At 44.9% G+C, this 16,208-nt stretch overlaps 1 protein-coding gene across 7 annotated transcripts in view; it reads right to left on the reverse strand.

The window, feature by feature from the left end:
* NME9 (NME/NM23 family member 9) overlaps positions 1-15,941 on the reverse strand; it is a 30,539-nt gene extending 14,598 nt beyond the window's left edge. For 2 of the 7 annotated variants that reach the window (XM_054552687.1, XM_054552686.1), the window contains exons 1-4: positions 14,851-15,941; positions 10,411-10,468; positions 4,913-5,016; positions 989-1,105 (exon numbers count right to left, since the gene is read on the reverse strand). In XM_054552687.1, coding sequence (XP_054408662.1) covers positions 989-1,105; positions 4,913-5,016; positions 10,411-10,468; positions 14,851-14,883 — 312 coding nt within the window. In that variant the 5' untranslated portion in view covers positions 14,884-15,941. Of the gene's footprint in view, positions 1-988; positions 1,106-3,584; positions 3,657-4,912; positions 5,017-10,410; positions 10,469-10,573; positions 10,636-14,850 lie in introns of all 7 variants that reach the window. The other 5 variants (XM_054552685.2, XM_054552684.2, XM_054552683.2 and 2 more) reach the window with 5 other exon arrangements.
* Positions 15,942-16,208: the final 267 nt, after the last annotated feature.

Consider the following 16,208-nt stretch of genomic DNA (forward strand, 5'->3'; position numbering starts at 1 on the left):
CTTGGAAACTTTACAGGACCCTTTTTGGTAGTTGGGTGATGGTGTGGGACTGACAGAATTAGAATACAAGAAAATCCATGCTTAAGTTTTAGAGTCTGCCTCTTTTCATAAGCATTAAGTAGAGATAGTTGATAAGAAGACAAAGAATTGAAATGTAAGTAAATATTAAGAGATTGACTATGCAGTACAGAGAAGCCATAAAGAGATAATATTCCCTTGGAGGAGGCACATGAAAATGTTAGCATTTGCAGTTTTCTTTTGTGAGGGAAAATGGCCAGTTTTCTTGGGAAAAATATGATTTGATTCTAATCCATTCTCTAAAAATGGAGCTTTGCTATTTGGAATTTAATAAGAAAACTTGAACAATGAACATGGAATGGTGTTGAGTCACATTTGCCAGATGTTCAAAGCACCAGGAAATACCTCTCTACCTACGGTATGTTGATTTTCAAAGGCAGCCAATTATTTGAAGAACTGGCAGTCAATGTTATCATGGAAATAATGTATCAAAATCACAAGCTTTGCTGATTCTATTTCTCATGATAATGACAGACCTTAATTTCTAAGTTAAAGAAATGAGCCCTCTGAGTTCACAAGTAAAACCTTCAGGAATATGAGCCAGTGGGTCACTAGGAGAGATTTCACCTCGAGGCTGAGAGGAGCCCAGGAAAGCTGACTTCTCCTACCCACCACTCCATTCTGTAACTTGATTTTCATTTCTGAATTCATTGTTAAGGGTTGAAGTGGGAGATGAAAGGGAAATGGATAAAATAAAGCGCTCTGGATGAAAGAGATGGCTTTTATAAGAAGGTTTCAAAATGCACACATATCACCAGGGCACAGTGCATGAGGAACAGACCCAGGTGAAACTTTTATGAAGCTGTCCACCAACAGCTCCAGGAGAGTCAGGTGAAGGGATGGGGACTGCTGATCTCGCCCTACTAGCGCACTTGTGAGTTAGGTGCTTGTAGAAGTGACCTCCAGTTACCACTTTCCGTTCTCTGCCTTCAGCCAGCACTTTCTTTTCAGCCTCCAGCTGGTCTAGGATGGTTTTCTGCAGCAGTGGGGCATTTGCTCCTCTAACCACAGCCACCAGTTCTCCTCCCTAGAATACGTTACAAACAGCATGAAATACTCTTGGCAAATAATTAATCTCTTGCAAGAGATGGCAAGATTGTCTAGGAGTGTGCTCAAGATCAAGGTCCCTCAACCCCAGGCCTGTAGCAGGGTGCTCACTTCTGCTCCCCTCCCTTGGCAGGACACCCTCAGGTCTGCTCCTAGGTTTTTTGTTTGTTTGTTTGTTTGAGATGGAGTCTTGCTCTGTCGCCCAGACTGGAGTGCAGTGGCGTGATCTTGGCTCACTGCAAGCTCCACCTCCCAGGTTCACAGCATTCTCCTGCCTCAGTCTCCCGAATAGCTGGAACTACAGGTGCCCACCACCACACCTGGCTAATTTTTTTGTATTTTTAGTAGAGACGGGGTTTCACTGTGTTAGGCAGGATGGTCTCGATCTCCTGACCTTGCGATCCGCCTGTCTCGGCCTCCCAAAGTGTTGGGATTACAGGCGTGAGCCACCGCGCCCGGCCAGTCTGCTCCTAGTTTTAAATGATTTCTCTTTTTCTGATCTCTACCTTCTAGGCCATGCCACTCCTTTCAAAGCTTCCTTCAGGGTAACCAGCAGTTCATTAAGGGAGGAACAATACGTAGTAAGTTATGAGTGACTAAGTGTAGCTTACACATGACTTATTCATTCAACAAATATTATTGAACACTTACTATACCAAGCACTAAGGCAGAGGCAAAGAATATAAACATTAAACATGAAAAAACATAGCTGCAGCCTTCATGAATGGGTAGTAGAGTGGGGAGAGGGATGGCTGGCCAAGCTGAAGAAACAATTACAATACTATAAAATAATTGCTGTAATAGGGAAACTTATAAGGTGCTTGGAACTTGGGGCAAGAATTGCCAGCATCATCTGAGATGGTCAGGGAAGACTTCACAGGCCAGGTGGTATTTGGGATGAACCTGAGTTTCCGCTTTAACTCTTTCAAAAGTCTATTTATTTATTTATGAGATGGAGTTTCGCTCTTGTTGCCCAGGCTGGAGTTCAGTGGTGTGGTCTCGGCTCACTGGAACCTCCGCCTCTTGGGTTCAAGTGATTCTCCTGCCTCAGCCTCCTAAGTAGCTGGGATTACAGACACCCGCCACCAGGCCTGGCTCATTTTTGTATTTTTAGCAGAGACAGTGTTTCACCACGTTGGCCAGACTGGTCTCAAACTCCTGACCTCAGGTGATCTGCCTGCCTCGGCTTCCCAAAGTGCTGGAATTACAGGTGTGAGCCACTGCACCCAGCCAAAAGTCTCTACGTTTGTACTCACAAAGAAATGGATCTGGAGAGGGAGAAGTTCACATAGAGTGGGTCCTCCTTCCATTTCCATCCCATCCCTCAGTGGGCCACCATAGGGTTGAAGATTGTGGTCCATGTTCCCATACAGCCAATTAGGATTTATGTTTTAATTGCTATGGGCTCAAGCAATTAAGCCATTTTGGTAATGATCCCATTTCTGCAGCTGAGCTCTGATGTCAGGTGTGTCTGGGGCATGCTCATCTCTGAGCTCCTTCCTACTTCTCCCTCCTTTCCTCCCAACCATGTTATCTCATGTAAGTTCAGTCTCCCTACTAAAATCCAAAGCTCAAATAATGTTTTATCATAAGTTTCCAATTTGTAATACTTGCAGTGCTGAGGCCAGGAGGCTGAAGTTTTCCAAATTAAACAACCCTAGCCTGGTGTTCAGAGACCTGGTTGAGTAGATCCCAGTATTCCTGACTCTACAATGAGGGGGCTGGTCTGAGTGAGGAGGTATATCGATCCATTGCCATCTGAGCCTGGCAGGTGGCCTAAACCTAGGAAGCCAAGTGTGAAACAGTGGGCCCTAAGGGGCATGGAGCTGGACCATATCCAGCTGGTCCAAATTATATTTTCAAAACACTGGGCCACTTGGTTTTCCTCAATAGTCCCTCTCATTTCTAACTTTCTGTAAACATATCTTCACATTTTCTGATTAAATCAAAGTGAATGAAGAGCTTGTCTGCCCCATAAAGGAGTATCTATTTTTACTAAAAATTTCCCTTTCTGGAGCAAAGAATAGAAATCTTGAAACCCTGTGCTCTGAGAGTGAAGCCTCAGTCGAGAGTATTCATGAGCCAAAAAGGAGCATGTACATTTGAGTGACTGGTACTCTCTCCCCGTGTACAGCAAGTCAGGAAGGCTACCCCAGCACAGTGACCACCAGGGTGCTGTGTTATCCACCTCCTTGGGCACAGGGCCCTCAGGCCACCATCCTAGTCAGCAGCTTGTATCACCAGTTAGACTTGGGGGTGGGGATGTCTGTATGTAGCCAACATCATAAAAACAGACTGGGAGGCATCAGAGAAAACAGCATCACTTGTTTGAATCTGTGAGGCCTCTTGGTGGTTCCCATTAATTTTCCCAGAGAGAATTAATGTCAGTGAGATGCTTCTATTTTGAACTCTAATGATTTGCAATCGTCAAATAGTTCTGATTCTGAAAATGTACTTACTGCATAAAACAGAAAGGTTGGCTCACACTTCCCTCTGTACTTTTCGAGGACATCAAGACGATCTGCCTCTGCCTAAAGAAAACCACTATCAGCAGGTACCCTGGGTGCAGGGGGTGCAGGGCCCGATTGATTGGTGGGAAACCACACAGGGAAGTGAACACCCCCAGGACTGACTTCCCCAGGTAGAGCCCCAATTTGCTCTCATGCTGTTCCTGCTAATCAGAGCTGTCCTATAAAATTGCAGACATGTACTCTCTTGAAGAATCAAATGAGGAAGCAAGAGTATCTCCTACCCCACCCGGCTACTGCACCAGTCCAAGGGAGCGCTACTGGCTAATGTCCTTCTGCAGCCATGACTGACAACCGAGGTGAAGGTCCTCAGGCACCACCTTCATTGTCTGAGAAACCTGCTGCACATGGGCATAAGAGATCCCCCATGCAAGCCCTTCTACAGCACACTGCCTATGGAAGCACCAAGACTGGCTGCCAAAGGAGGAACTGCAGAGTCCTTGAAGTCCAACTTCTTGAGTGATTAGTGTAAGTTATATTTTCTCCTGTCTTCCCTGCCTATGAACCTCAAACCCATGCAGCATATCAACAGTGTCTCTTGCACACTTCTCTGGAATTTATTCCCATTTCCATACATTCATCCAAATAAATATTTGCTAAAAGTTCCCCTTTATGGAGCAGAGGATGGAAATCTTAAAACTCTTTGCTCTGAAAATGACATTTCAGTCAACAGTGTTCACGAGTCAAGAAGGAGATGTGGCTGGGGTGGTGGCTCACGCCTGTAATCCCAACACTTTGGGATGCTGTGGTGGGAGGATTGCTTGAGCCTGGGAGTTCTAGACCAGCCTGGGCAATATAATGATACCTTGTATCTACAAAAAGTTAAAAAATTAGTCAAGCATGGTGGCATGTGCCTATATAGTCCCAGCTAGTTGGGCAGCTGAGGTGGGAGGATCATTTGAGGCTGGGAGGCAAAGGCTGCAGTAAGTCGTGATACCACCGCTGCACTCCAGCCTGGGTGACAGGACAAAGAAAAAAGAAGAGGGAGAATATGCATTTGAGTGACATACATTTCTTCTCTTCATATAGCACCAAGAACTGCTCAAGCCAAGAGGGACATAGGGTGGTGGGATGGGGAATAGGAACCTTCATAACTAGAGAAATTAGAAAGTATCATGACAGTATCAACAAAAAGTCCACACTGATTCCTTTTTAATGACCTGAGAAAGGCCACTCTCACACTTCTCCTTCCTGACTCTTTTAAATTTTTAAATTATTTTTACAATGTTGTATGACTGTTGGCTGAGAGAGAATCTTACTAATGCAAAGTGCAGAAGGTCCAGGCCGACCTCGATCCTCATCTTCTGGAAGAGGCTCACCACAGGTTTGCAGGGGCCACACCAGCCTTGATAGACATCAACAACTGTGTGGAACCAAGAAGCAGGAACATTCAGTGGATGTCAGCGCCCACCACACCAGGCAAAATTTATACCTGTACATTCTAACCCCCCTCAAATGGACATTCATTTGCCGGGATATCTAATGGTTAAAGGGATTTACTATCCCATGAGATGATAAGCCAGCATGGAAACACAGCTAGCCCTCATTCTTATGAACTTGGTATACTGAATTCTAAATACAGTATAAGCATAGCAGAAAATAATTTTTCTAACATGGCTCCTTTATCTTAAAGGTTCTTCAGGCTACATTCAGGGTTAGGCCGAACACAGGGTGGCCCTCAGTTATATTGGAATTAGACTGAAACTGTCTATTCTAAAAAGGAGAGGTCACTGTAGGTGACCCAGCAGCACACAATTGACTTGTATGTAATCCTTTGATAACAAACACAGGTTTGACCTTTTCCTCTGATGAATTAAAAGCCACTTTCTTTGGGTGGAACAGAGTTTTATCTACTTTAGAAAAATCAACATTTTTCTCCCAGAAAGTGAGCCTGATAGAGAGCTAGAGAGAAACTTGGATACCTTTTTCTTCTTTAGTCCCAATCTATAGTACATGTCAGGGCTGGATGTAAGGGAACCCTCTCATCTGAGTGTTGTGAACCATGTGATCGACAGGAAGCTAAGCAAACCAAGCCAACTCCTGTCTACTGGATTTGTGCAGGGCCTGCCCCACGTGGCTGTGAAGCAGCAGCAAGGGCTAGATGGTGACACACCAGTGGCCATATTTTAGAGGAGGGATATCTGCCAAAACGCCTCAACACTCCCAGAGTTCATGCCTGTTCCACACAGGTGAGCATTTCTGTTGAACCGCTAAAGTAGCATAGTCACAGGGAGATAGTGTCAAAATTGCTAATAATTGATTAGCTCTGCCAATTTTAATAGTGTGCAATTTGTGATTTTACTTATTGAAGACTCACATTTCAAAATTTTCCCATCAAGTGAGAACTATTAATATAACACAATATAAATTGTCATGACTAAAGTTAGTATAGAAACTGGTGGCACTGTACTAACACTGTTCTATACTAACCAGGGAAGGAAGGCTTCCCATGAAGAGGTGACTTGCACTGGGCATTGTAGAGAGCCCAGGCTTGAATGGGCAGAGAGGGAGACTGTGGTGCAAAGGATGGGCAGCCAGGCACAGGTGGCAGACTCAGGGACCCCTGGGCAGCCTGCTAGACCAGACCTGCCCAAGGTGGTGTGGTAGGAAGTGGTGGCAGGAATCACTGGAGAAATCTGGAATGTGAGGCTTGAGGAGCTGTATCCTGAATCACTAGGCAATGAGGATTCACAGTAAGTATTAGAAGAGGGAGCTAATATCTTGGACTTGCCTGCATCCAGAATTGTAAGAAATAAATTTCTGTTCTTTATATACTACCTATCTGTAGTGTCCTGTTACAGCAGCATAAACAGACTAAGCTATTCTGCTTTAGCTGCAAGAGGGCAGGTGCACTTTGCTTTTCTCTAAAAAGCCCAGTGAGGTGGATATCATTATTGCACTATGCAGATGAGGAAACTGAAGTTCAAAGAGGTGAAGTCATGGACCTAAGGTAAGAAAGCAAATTCTCAAGCAGTATAGCTTAGTCCATTTATGCTGCTGTAATGGGACACTACAGACTGGGCAGTTTATAATGAACAGAAACTTATTTATCACAGTTCTGGAGGCTGGCAAGTCCAAGATCAAGGTGCCAGCAGGTTTGGTGGTCAGGTAAGGGCTGCATCCTCTGGAGGAGAATTATACTGTGTCCTCACATGACAGAAGTCAAGGGCAAAAGGAATAAACTCCTTCCATCAAGCCCTTTTATAAGGGCACTTAATGCCACTCATGAAGGGCACTACTCCCCTTTTAAAGGCCCCACCTCTTAAAACCATTACTTTGGACATTCAGTTTCAACACCTGATTTTTGAAGGGGGACACATTTAAACCACAGTACAGCAGAATCAAGTTTTAAATCCTGTGTTGCCTGATGCCATAGCCCATGCTCTTTCAACTGCTCCAGAGAAGAAGCAAGACGCATGAATTCAGCAGTGTTCGTTGCTTTAGACATGTAGCACAATTTTGCAGAATGTGAGAACCAAGCTGGGTATAGGAGGAATGAGGAAGCCAGACACAGGGGTGGCAGAGGGGATAGAATGAAAAGAATGTAGGCAAAATACTAGGGATGAAAATGAAGATGGTGTGAAAAGGACTTCACCTTTGAGCCTGGCAGAGAAAAAGAACTAGGGAGGGGTGGGGAGAGATTGTTGGAGGGGAAAGGAGAACAAACTCAACTCTAAACAGGCTGGGTTTTCAGTACCATCCGGAAAATCAAAGACAAGTGATCACAAAGGCAACCAGACATCCAAGCAGAGGGGAGGGGCAGGAGAGTGGGATTTGGGTTCCACAGCATGCAGGTAGAGGATAAAGTTCTGGGCTTTTCTGAAGACAAGAGTTTCACAATTGACAGATTTTTTTTTTTTTTTTTTTTTTTTTAATTTCAACCTACTACAGTTATTTGGGTGAAGGCCAAAAAGGGCATTTGGGTCAAGCCAGGAAAATGTCCCTGAAGACTTAGAGGGCCCTGTACACGGGCCCACTGAAAAGGACAGGTTTAAATCCCAAAGGAAAAAAGCTGGGGCCCAATTAGCCTAAACTCTGTGTGCTGTATTTGTATGGATAATGCACCTGCCATTTCTACTAGCTTCTCCCTCCCCCTTGGAGGCTCTGGCTCTGTGAGGAGTGGTGGGTACAAAGGCACCTTCACAAAGCTATGGAGGAAGCGGGGGTCAGGGGTAGGGGGTGGGAAGGACCAGAGAGGAAGTGTTTGATTTGACTCTGAGTGAGAGGAAGCAAAACAGAGAAGCCACATGGAAGGAATGGCAGAGATAAGAAAAAGGTGCGTGTCTGTGTGTGTGTGTGTGTGTGTGTGTGTGTGTGTGTGTGTGTGTGTGTGTGTGTGTGTGTGTGCATGCATGTGTAGGTCTGAAGGGACTTTGGCATGTTGAAAGCAGGTGAAAATGAGCCAGCAGAAGGCAAGATTTCCAAGATGCTGGTGGTTCACTTTGGAAGCAAATTTCTGCTGGCTGGAGAGAGAGAGAAAAAACACATATCTATGTATTTATATGCTCCATATCTATATATTCCTCTAGAATGCCTGATGAGAAGGAGCAAAGAGGAAGCCCTGCTACCTTCAGTCAACAGAGGCCCTTGAACCATTTAGACCAGGCTTGGCAGAGGGTCAGTGCTCACTGCATGTTAGCTACTATCACATAGGGTGCTTATCAAGGTGGCTGGCACACGATACATTCTCAAAAAATTAAGGAATGGTGGTTTTTTCACGGTTGTTAAAGAAATAGAAATAATGATTTGTTTCACCTGGAGCCATGTTCCAGTTGCCCAGACAAGACACATGGACAAAATGGTTAAGCCTTGGCACCATCAAAAAGGCTTTATAATCCCTCAAACAGTAGAGTGTGGCAATACTGACACCCACACAACTGGATCAGCATTTATCTAGTACCCTCTCGGCCTCAGTCCCGGGCAAGTCTACTACAGATGTGAGATTAAAAAGCCAATGCTGGCCGGGTGTGCTGGCTCACGCCTTAATCCCAGCACTTTGGGAGGCCGGGGTGGGCGGATCATTTGAGGTCAGGAGTTTGAGATCAGCCTGGCCAAGACAGTGAAACCCCACCTCTACTGAAAATACAAAAATTATCTGGGTGTGATAGAACGTGCCTGTAATCCCAGCTACTTGGGAGGCTGAGGCAGGAGAATCGCTTGAACCCCAGAGACGGAGGTTGCAGTGAGCCAAGATTGCATCACTGCACTCCAGCCTGGGTGACTCCGTCTCAACAACAACAACAACAACAACAAAAAACAAAAACAAAAACAAAAACAAAAACAAACAGAAAAAGCCAATGCTGTTGTGTTTAGAGTCTAGGAGAAAAGCTGTGGATGGTCTTTCCCTACAGGGGCTGCAGCAAGTGGGGTGTGTGCTGGAGGGATTGAGACAGAGTGTCACCCCAAGTGCCCTAGGAGCTCCCAGGAGGGACATGACCACACAGAGGTTCCAGAAAGATTTCATATGAGGAGACTAATTTTGCACTGGGTCTGGGAATAAGAAAGATTTCTACAGTTGGTGATGGGCCATGATATCCCATCTGGCTTGAATGGGCTTGAATGCTGAAGTCATTTGGTGGAGGGAGTGGTAATGGGCAAGGCTAAGATCAGATACAAGCACACTGAGCAGGTATATTCACAGAGAGAAAAATTGAGCAGGCACACAGAGTAACAGAGCACAGAGATATCTGCAGTGAATGAGAAAGAGAAGTAAAGAGTGGGTGACAGTAGGTGGTAGGCAGCCTCTCAGATGTCTCTAATGATCCCCACCTCCTGGTCCTCATGTACTTGTGTAATCCCCTGCCCTGGAGAGTGGGCTGGACCTAGTGACCAGCTTCTAATGAGTAGAGTATGGCAAAAGCAATGGGATATCACTTTCAAGATTAGGCTAACAAAAGGCTGTGACTTCCAACTTATGCCCTCTCTTAGAGCCCTGTCTTAGGGGAAACAAGTTACCAGGTTGTGAGTAGCCTCATGGAGAAACCAATGGCAAGAAGTTAATGTCTCTGGCCAACAGCCAGTGAGGACTTAAATCCTTCCTACCCACAGCCTCATGAGTGAGCTTGGAAGTGGATCTTCTTAGGTCTGCCAACAGCCACACAAAAGAGCTTGGAAGCAAATCTGCTCCTCGTTGAACCTTGAGATCCCGTCTGACACCTTAACTACCATGGTGAGACACTCTGAGCCAGAGGTATCCAACTAAGCTGTACCTGGACTCCTGACCCACAGAAACTGGGATAATCAATGTTTGTTGTTTTAAAGCACTAAGTTTCTGGGTGAATTGCTAAGCAGCAACAAATAACTGATGCCAGGAGGATAGGGATGAGGAGGCCCATAGACAGTGGCCTGCTGTTTCCTAATGACTGCAGTCCCAGGTTCAAGTCCCAGTGATGCCTGGCTCTCCTTCCATCCTTTGAGTTCCAAGAGATCCCTGTATTCCTTCCAATGCATTCTCCTTTAGTGCCTGAAGTAATTAGAAGAGGTTTTCTGTTACTTTTAACACCAAACAACCCTAAGTACTGACTCATTTCCTGAACTGAATTTACTGATATTCAAGCCAGATACACACACAGACACACACACACACACACACACACACACACACATACACACACACACACACACATCACCTGGTTTTTTATGAGGCTCAAGGTAATAGGAAAGTGGTGTTCATTGCAGCCCTTCTCTTCATGGTTCATCACACCATTTAATAATTTAGAAAAGAATGAATCTAAAAAGTTATTTTACTTTGAATTACCAGTTAGTCCTTTGGAACTGAGCATTTCCTCCCAAAGCTCTTGGGTGCTGATGTTGACCTAAAGCCAAAGAGGATCAAATGCCGTATTACTGAGGGCTCAGGCAGGGAAACAATTCAATATATTTGCTCTAGATTTCTCTCTTTCTATCTCTGAAATACTTACAAGTACAGTTCAACTTATCCTCTCCCCTATCTTCTTTTCTCCTTCCTTCTCTCCCTTCTTCCCTACCCAGAAAAAAACACTATCTTAAGAATGATGTGTACTAGTCTCAGGCATTTAAAAAATAATTTTACATGTTATTTGTCCAGGAACAATATATAAATTGTTTTTGTGTCCTTAAAATGCACATAAATGTATCAAACTGTAGGTTTCATTTTGAAATTTGTGTTTTCACTAAGTATCAGAATTAAGTTGAATTTATTGCCATTCACTCACATTTTTTTTCTTATCCACAGAGTTCTGGTTTTATAAATATGAAATACAAGGAGAAATACATATTATCCCTCTTCATTAACAGTAAAAATTTCTTTTCTTTTTTTTTTTTTTTTTTTTTTTTTTTTTTTTGAGATGGAGTCTTGCTCTGTCACCTAGGCTGGAGTGCAGAGGCGCAATCTCAGCTCACTGCAACCTCTGCTCTGCCTCCCAGGTTCAAGCGATTCTTATGCTTCAGCCTCCTGAGTAGCTGGGATTACAGGCACGTGCCACTACACCTGGCCATTTTTGTATCTTTAGTTGAGACAGGGTTTCACCATGTTGGCCAGGCTGGTCTCAAACTCCTGACCTCAAGTGATCTGCCCACCTCGGCCTCCCAAAGTGCTGAGATTACAGGCGTGAGCCACCACATCTGGCCAATAGTAAACATTTCTGTATAATGTTTTTTACTTTGAAATAATTTCAAACTTACAGAAAGTGTGCAAGTACAGTATAAAGATTTAGGGATTTTTTTTTTTTTTTTAGGTATTTGAAAGCAAATTACAGCTTGTTATCTCATTACTCCTGAATATATTATTCCTATATAACACAATACAATAATCAAAATCAGGGGAAAAAAACACTGACATATTGTGAACATTTAACCCTTAGATAGAGTGCAAGTTTTCCTATTTATCCCATAATGTCCTGAGTATCAAAGGAGCTAATCAGAAATGTGTGCTAGATTTATTTGTCAAGTCTCTTTAGTCTGGAATAGTTCTTTAGTCTTTCTCTTCTTTTCACAATGTTGACACTTTGGAAAACTACATGCCAGGTATTTTGTAGAATGTCCCTCAGTTGGGGCATATCTGATGTTTCCTCCTGATTGGATTCAGACTGCATGTTTGGACTGGTTGAAATTGGCTGGACTGGTTGGAGTGTTGGAGAAGCTGAAGATCATTCCTCTCACTACTCCCTAGCAGATGAGACACAATTTCCATCTGCCTGTTACGGATGTTCACTTTGATCACTGGATTAACATGGTCTGTCAGGCCTGTTGTCTGTAAAATTATTCACTTTGCCTTTGTAATTAACATATTTTTGTGGTGAGCTACTTTGAAACTATATAAATTAAAAGACCACAAAAATTACTACTGGGTTTTTTTGTTTGTCTTTTTTGAGACAGAGTCTTGCTCTGTCACCCAGGCTGGAGTGCAGTGGCATGATCATGGCTCACTGCAACCTCTGCCTCCCGGGTTCAAGAGATTCTCCTGCCTCAGCCTCCCAAGTAGCTGGGATTACAGGTGCCTGCTACCACACCTGGCTAATTTTTTGTATTTTTAGTAGAGACAGGGTTTCACCATGTTGGCCAGGCTGGTCGTGAACTCCTGACCTCAAGTAATCTGCCTGCCTCGGCCTTCCAAAGTGCTGGGAGTACAGACATGAGCCAGCACACCTGGCCTACTATTGTTCTTAATACAGGTATGCTAAGGTCTGTGTCCCTTTAAAAAAGATAGGATGCATTATTGGCAATAAGGGCAAGAAACATGTAACACCTGCTAATCCTCTATTAAAAGTCCCTTTTTTGGCCGAACGTGGTGGCTCATGCCTGTAATCCCAACACTTGGAGGCCAGGGCGGGCAGATCACTTGAGGCCAGAAGTTTGAGACCCGCCTGGCCAGCATGGTGAAACCCTGCCTCTATTAAAAAAAAAAAAAAAAGTTGGCCAGGCGTGGTGGCGCATACCTGTTTTCCCAGCTACTCGGGAGGCTGAGACATGAGAATTGCTTGAACCTGAGAGGTGGAGGTTGCACTGAGACGAGATCATGCCACTGCATTCCAGCCTGGGCGACAGGACAGAATGAGACTGTCTCAAAAAAAAAAAAAAAAAAAAAAAAGGTCTGTCTTTTAAGGAAGCATACTCCTTACTTTTTTTGTTTCAATGAAAAGTAGAAGAAAAAGAAGCCCAGAAAAGTCTTCTTGATGCCTTAAATGAAGTAAGAGAGTTGGACTGATAAAATCCTGGGCCCACAACTACAGTCCTGAGGAAAGTGATAGAAGCGTTCAGAAGGGCCCCACACCCCTACCCAGAGGCTCAGACTTAAGTCACCAGCAACTCTCTGTGGCCCACCCCTGTCATGGAGTGAGTCCCACCAGCTCTGGGGCCAGGACTCTGGGCAGTTGAAGAATCTCAGCTCTGGGAGCCGGGCAAGAGTGGAACAGTGTGGGAACTACCCAGACTTCACTAAGCCCTGCATTTGGTAGGGAATGAATAGGGAATGTGTGGCACCTTTTACCTAGACTGTCCCTTGATGTCCTGTGATTTCTGTCTGTCTCAGTTATAAACGGAACCCTGAATAATCTTGCTGAGAGAGAGGACAAGGTTCCTGGGTTGGCCAACTTTAGGCACTGCTTTCAAGGGGTTTACCTTATAGAGGGGTGACCTTTACACAGATGCCTCAGTGGAAGACGGGAGGGGAGGCTGCTCGCTCTCCTCCTTTCAGCAGGAGGGAGCACTTACTTTGAGTACTGCATTGTACTCAGAGCTCTGAGTAATACACATGAAAAAATAACAACATTGCTAACAAAAGTTATTACCCCCATAGGAGCTCTAGGGCATCAACACATGAAATGACCATAATATGGGGCAATAACATTAGAGACACCACAGACCACATCAGACCAGCCAGGAAGTGTCTAAAGGAGTCTCATCACAGCTCTGCAGGCATTACAGGACAGGTATCATCCCTCCTGTCTACGTAAAGGATATGGAGGCCAGAGAGTTGAGGAAATGAGTCACACAGCAATGAATGGTAGGACCAGTTGATCAGAATTTACTTCAACCAGAACATTCACATATGAAGTGGCTTCTGACTCTAGAATCCTAGAATATCAAGGCTGGAAGAAGGCCCTTAGGGATAATTCACACAACATCCTCATTCCATAGATGGGCAAGCTATAGCCCAGAGAGGTTATGTGATGTAGTCAAAGACACAGTTGGCTATAGAGGACACAAGAACTACATCAGGTCTTCTGACTTCCAGTCTAAAAATCCCACCGCACCCCACCCCACACCCCTCCCACCCCCAGCATGGGGTACCCTTAGAATGATGCTGCTTTCCCCTTTCCTCTTTTTTAAACCACTAGGCTTTTGAAATCCACATGCAAACTGCTGGTCCTACTGAGGACAATAAGAGAGAAACCAGATGTCTCGAAACCACTAAAGCTCTATTATCTAGGAGGTGCTGTAGCCTTGGTATGCATCTTACTGGGGCCAGCTGATGATGAGGCATTTTAGAGTTCGTTTTAAAATGTTCCCATGTTACAGATCATTCACCTGATCTCCTTATGACCAAGCACTCTCTCCTAATTCCAGGGTCTATGCCTGCATGTTTTTACCATCACTTCAGAATCAACCACTGTCTATTGTCCAGGACCAAGAAGAAGAGCAGTTGCTGGCTTCTGAATTCACTTGTCCCACATGCAAATGAAGTAAGGCACTCTATATAACAAATGTCCAGCACATAATATATCTCAAAACATATTTGTTAATAAGTGAAATTTGATGAGAACAGTGGTGGGAAAACTGGGTCTCTACAGAGCGCACAGTTACAGACTCATGCCCAAAGTCAAAAGAACCTGTACTGTATTCTCTGTGCAAGCTGCAGTTATATTTCAACAACAAGAACAAAATAACGGTCACATCGAGTTATGTTGATTCGTATTTTCTTGGTTTGTAGTTTTATTTAATGCATGTTTAGGTTTTATGGTTGTATAAGCACTACAAATATAAACAGATTCTACTCAGTTTTGTTTGCATTAATTTTGTTTGCATAAAATTTGTCATCACTGGGGTTCCAAGATAAGTTTTGTCCCTTTAAGACGGAAGGGTACATCACTCAAGTTTGAGAACACTGTCACGTACTGCTGGCAAACAGAATGTCACTTATACTGCAACCCCGCTCCAATCACCCTCCTCTTCCCCGAGCCCAACCCAGAGCTGGAAGCTAGCGCCCCTTGAGGCTTACCTGCAGGGCAATTTCCTTCTTCCTGCTGCCCATGGCTCTGCAAAGAAGACGAAGCCCTGTTACCGCGGCCGTGGGCCGTTTCCCCGCAGCCTCGCGACAAACCGCTGCGTGGATCAGCAAGCCCAGAGCCTCCTTCAGACAAGCCCCCCTCCTACGGCCCCCGGCCCCTTTTTAAGGTGCTTCTAACTGGCGGCAAATCAACACGCTGATACAAAGTGAACACCCCACGAGGAAGCGGAGCCTGCAGTCCACGGGCTCGTGGCTCGCCGGGCGGTTTTCTGGGGATCTGCGAAGCCCCCTCCCCACCCCGGAGCCGGCCAGGGGGCGCGCGCAGAGGCCAGAGTCAGTGCGCGGGGCGCGGTGCAGCCTGTCGGGCACAGGGTCACCAGAAGAGGAATTCTGACAAAAAAACGACATGGGACCCTGTTATCCCTTGCTGTTCTTATGGATTACGGGGAAACTGAGCCACTGCGAACGACAGGTACAGGATCTTCGATGCGCCCGGAGTCACCAACCGAGTCTGCGGCGACCTAGCCGCGGTCGTCATGGCAACCTGGCCCCCCCGCCAGGCCTGCCAGGAAAGCCTGCGGACACGTAAGCCACGCCCACTCTGGGCCCAGCGCAGTCTCTTCGCGGAGACTCTGAACCCAGCCAGCGAGAGGCAGGAGGGAGTCCCGCCCCTTGCCCTCCGTATCGGACCATAGGAACCCACTCATTGGCTGCAGCGTTTGTCAGCGACTGGAGGCTTTGAACCCACCAGGCAAAGACCCAGTGCATCTGTGCGTTGCACAGTCGCATCTGTGAATCCCTGCATCCCTCCTGCCCTGCCTGCCAAGACTGATGTGCAGCTTTTCTACCATCACATACTGGTATAATGTGTGCAAGGTAGGGGGTGTCTCCAGGTTTTGAGGGGTCTGCAAGCGTTCTCTTTAAGACAAAGAATATGAAATTACAAATTCAAAATTAGATATGAAAGTCAAGTGAGACACAAAACAGTTACAAACATTGTAGATATTAATCCAACTGTATCAATAACCACTTTAAATGTGAATAATCTGATTACACCAATTAAAAGAGAAATTGTCAGAATGGATTTCAAAAACAAACAAAGCCCAGTTGTGTATTATCCACAAGAAAATACATTAAAAGCAAAAGGATAGAGACAGCTATACCAGGCTGACACTAATTAAAAAAATAGCTGAAGTAGCTAAGTTAATTTCAAGAAAAGCAGACTTCAGAACAGGAAATTTATCAGGTATAAACAGGGACATTACATAAAGTTAAAGGGATCAGTTATTTGGGAAGACATAACAATACTTAATATGTATGTACTTAAAAACAGAGCACTGAAATATGTG

The sequence above is a fragment of the Pongo abelii genome, chromosome 2, assembly GCF_028885655.2.
Source record: "Pongo abelii isolate AG06213 chromosome 2, NHGRI_mPonAbe1-v2.0_pri, whole genome shotgun sequence".
In the NCBI taxonomy this organism is placed as follows: domain Eukaryota; kingdom Metazoa; phylum Chordata; class Mammalia; order Primates; family Hominidae; genus Pongo; species Pongo abelii.